Source organism: Lolium rigidum, chromosome 2, assembly GCF_022539505.1.
Source record: "Lolium rigidum isolate FL_2022 chromosome 2, APGP_CSIRO_Lrig_0.1, whole genome shotgun sequence".
NCBI classification, from domain to species: Eukaryota; Viridiplantae; Streptophyta; class Magnoliopsida; order Poales; family Poaceae; genus Lolium; species Lolium rigidum.
The window spans coordinates 39,175,374-39,179,329 of record NC_061509.1 but is presented as its reverse complement, the minus strand read 5'-3'; the positions used below and the strand labels follow the sequence as shown (position 1 = coordinate 39,179,329).

At 50.1% G+C, this 3,956-nt stretch overlaps 1 protein-coding gene across 1 annotated transcript; it reads right to left on the bottom strand.

Annotated features, from left to right (window-relative positions):
• Positions 1-253: 253 nt before the first annotated feature.
• Positions 254-2,841, bottom strand: LOC124689550. The gene is made up of 4 exons (XM_047223064.1): positions 2,819-2,841; positions 1,556-1,738; positions 607-713; positions 254-515 (listed from the first exon to the last, which is right to left on the bottom strand). Exons 1-4 carry the CDS (start codon positions 2,839-2,841, stop codon positions 424-426), a joined length of 405 nt encoding a protein of 134 aa, XP_047079020.1. The 3' UTR covers positions 254-423.
• Between the last annotated feature and the right edge of the window lie 1,115 nt (positions 2,842-3,956).

The window sequence follows — 3,956 nt, the reverse complement described above, 5'->3', positions numbered from 1 at the left end:
CTGAGGACTCAACTAAACCCATTGAGTCGAAAAACAAAGCTACCACACAGCCTGCCTGCCGGATCCGGCAGCCATCGGTGAGAGAACTACCCAACAATCAACGTCATGGCAAAGCTGATGCATGGCAACATGCAAGTTTCTGCAATCCCATCCTGGGACTTCTATATACAACGCATGGCAAGTAGGCAAGCAAGAACTTAATTCTCAAAATACTATATACATGTCACTAGTGCTAATTGACTATATACAACGAATAGCATAGCATAACCTACACTTCTGTCCATCATATACATATATATATGACTAGAAAACTCTACACATGGAAGAAATGAGGATAAAAAGTTACCAGGTGACTCTAGCATCTTATCACACTCATATGAATGCCCACATTCATCAAAGAAAGGTCCTTCTCTCTAGCTAGAGCTAGAATCCTTCAAGTTGTGCCCACCACAGTGAGGATGGCAAATAAATCCTTAGTGTTTCTTTATGTGAATATCTCCATAGAATAGAGTAACCTTCAATTCAGAACACAAAAGCAAGGAGCTAATCAAGAAGAAGGAGAGAAATGTGCACAAACCAGAAGTGCAAAAACCCAGTTTTACAAACCTGGTAAGCCAGCTCTCTCGTGTGGGACAATACCACAAGCAGCCTTCCCCATCCCTGACTTTGCTTGGCAAATGACATCCCTCCAGTGGGAAATGTCAGAAGTATACCTGCATATCAGCAACACAAGAACTTCATTACCAGACACAAATCATAAGGCTTGCCAAAGGCAAAGCTGAGAAAGTAACAAACCATATGAATAGACTTAATTTTGGCTCTTTATGTCATATTAATTACCACACCAGTATGGAAAGCATTAAACAAATATCCCGACAGTGGGATCGATAAAAAGTAACAATGCACATCATTACACAACACCACCATGGTAGATACAATATTTTGTACAGGAAGGTGTGCAAAAGCAAGAAAGAGCGCGCACATGGCATCTAAAAAATCTGTTTACATATGCAAAGTGTGTCACGGCAGCAAGAGCACTAATACACAAGCATGTACATGCACCAGCTATTATATGGTCATAATGAAATCATCAAGATGATACTTTGAGCAGCATAAGATAGGTGGTGGACATATATATGCAGAATTGAAAAAAAAATTTGCATCTTTGTCCAAGTACTAGTAGAACAAGTACTACATTAATCAGCTAGTACAGTAAACCATACATATTTTTACCTATCCACTCAACTTGGAACAACCAAACAACACGACAGCGTAAATAATTTGCATATGTCAGGAACAGAGCTAACAACATCAGGAACTCTAGCATAAGCAAATAATAAGAATGAAGCCAATATCAGGAATCATTAACAAGTTGGTCAATTCTTAAAGTAACTACAAGATGCCCTGAATCATCAGCAGCACATTTTTCCGGACAAATATTTAGAGAAAATACGTACAGCTATATGCTCATGTGTAAAGAGGTGCACACAAACATGTCATCGTGGGGAAGAACTAGGTTAGTGCACGGCAGAAAGATGGGGAAAAAGGTGAGGACCTTATTTTGTGGGCGTCGCCGTGGTCGTCGTCGGGGTCGGGTTGTGCGAGCTCCTCCTCCTGGACGATCATGTCCAGGTTGCCGTCTCCTTGTGCGTGGTCGTCTGCGTCCAGGCCCAGCCGCAGCTTCTGAGCAGGACCTCTCCTTGGCCGTTCAGCAGCTGAGGGAGGCCCTTCAAATTTTCTGCACGGGACAGAGCATGAGCAATAGGAAGAAGATTGAGGTCTGGAAGCGGAGATCGGAACTTTACCGTGGCGGGCGAGGTAGACGCGGACGCCATGGAGGAGGTCCAGGGCCGTCTTCCCGAGCCTCGGGCGGTGCTCCTCGACGGCGGGTCCAGGAGGCGGTGGAGGGGATTGGGGGTGGGTGGGGGCGTCCGGCGTCGAAGAAGCTGGGTGGGTTGGGTGGGCGGCGATCGGCGGAGGGGATTGGGTGGGTGAGGGTGTCCGGCGTCGAGGAAGCTGGGTGGGTTGGGTGGGCTGCGAGCGGCGAGCGGCGGAGGGACTGGTGCGGCCGGCGTTGAGGCGGAGGCGGAGGGGATTGGGTGGGTGGGGGCGTCCGGCGTGGAGGAAGCTGGGTGGGCGGCGAGCGGCGGAGGGGCTAGTGCGGCCGGCGGCGAGCGGCGGAGGGGATTGGCTGGTGCGGCCGGCGTTGAGGCGGCGGCGGCGCGGGGGAAGTTGGAGCTTGGAGGAATGAGGTTCTCGTGTCGTCTTGGCCCAACTCAATACTAGTCCGTAATTTCGATGGCCCAAGTTGGTCCAAGTCGTGGTCTAGCTGGCTTTTCTTTTTTCATGTAAATTTTGGAAATTCCATAAGAAGATAGCGCGGGGGTTTCTTCCCTAAAAAAGAAGAAGATAGCGCGGGATTTTTTCAGTTATAAGACATGCGCCTCTTCTTTCCTTGACGAATGAATCTCACATACGATAAGATGGAGGCCAAAAAAGAGCGTGTATGTGTGGTTAGCTCAAGAGAGAATGCACCGATTCAAAAGGTAGAGCACTCGCCTCGCCACATCATCATCCACATACTTCACCTCCGCCCGCAGCAGCAACTACAACACACGGGACCAAGTCATCGGGAGAAGACAAAGAACGGCGAGCTACCTACCAGCCACCGCCGAGCTCGTCCACCAACCCCGCTATCTCAGCAAAAAGGGACGTTGCCTACGGTCGAGGCCATGCATGAACCATCGAAGATGTCGTCAGCTTGATGTCTTGAAAGTCAGAGAACCTGCCGCATACATGGTCGAACACCATAACTCACGAGTTCTTGTTTGTCATTGCCATAGTCGACTTTCTTATTCATTACAATAAGGGACTTTCAGTACAGGGATGGCGCATGGTGTCGACGGCCTTCTCATACGCCGACGACCAAAAGTTGGGGCCGTCACCATATGTGCCGACCAGGCTAGCCCGCCAAAAGGGCCATCGGCGTAGCGATTCCCTCGGCGTAGAAACGCTACGCCGACGACTGCCCTCGGCGCATCGCGGGCCGTCGGCGTAGGCCTAGGCATGCGCCCTACTCCAGTTTTTTTCTTTTCTCTACGCCGATGGCCACCCTCGGCGTAGCACCTTCCTATTTTTCTTTTTTATTCCTAGTTATTATCTTATATTATATTTGTACTTATTTATTTATTAGTATCAACTATTCAAACATGGTTCTATTTTTTATCAATTTGACAAATTCGTACCCTGCGAATAGCAGTCTCCACGGCCACATGAAATGACGTTGTGAATTTTGTCTCTCACCCGCCCAATTTCTCCCGCCAAGCTACAATCGGCACAGCTTTCCCGCCCAATTTCTCCCGCCAAGCTTTCCCGTCCTTTCTCTCTCTCCATTTCTCTCCCGCTCATTCTCTCCCGCCATGTTTTCTCGCCGTTTCAGCCCCTCGCCTGCCTACATATAGCCATGTCTTGGGCCGTTCTCCTCCAACACAGCACCAGCACTTCTCCTCCAACACCACCACACAATCCTCTCGGCTCTGTTGCCTCCGAGATGGCTCCTCGTCGACATAGCAACACGGGGTTCATCGGTGTTCGCTTGCGGCCAGGGGGCCATTTCGCGGCTGAAATCACCGCCGCTGGAGTGCGTGTGTGGCTCGGCACCTTCTACAAGAAGGCGGATGTTGCCCGCGCATACAACGTTGCGGCATGGAGGTTTGCCCGGCCATGCAACCAAATGAGCTTCCCGAGGTCAGGTGTCTGACGGAAGCCAAGAGTCTTGCTCTTGAGCCGCCACTTCGCTTAGAGGAGGAAGTGCGGCGCTACCACCAAGGTTAGTAGAGGATTGCCATCGCCCAGGCTGACGATCAGTTCATAGCGTAGTGGCGTAGAGACCATCCTGAAGACGTGGCAACCACGCGCGCATTCTTGAAGGAGAGGTAGGTGGCGAGGAGAGCGAA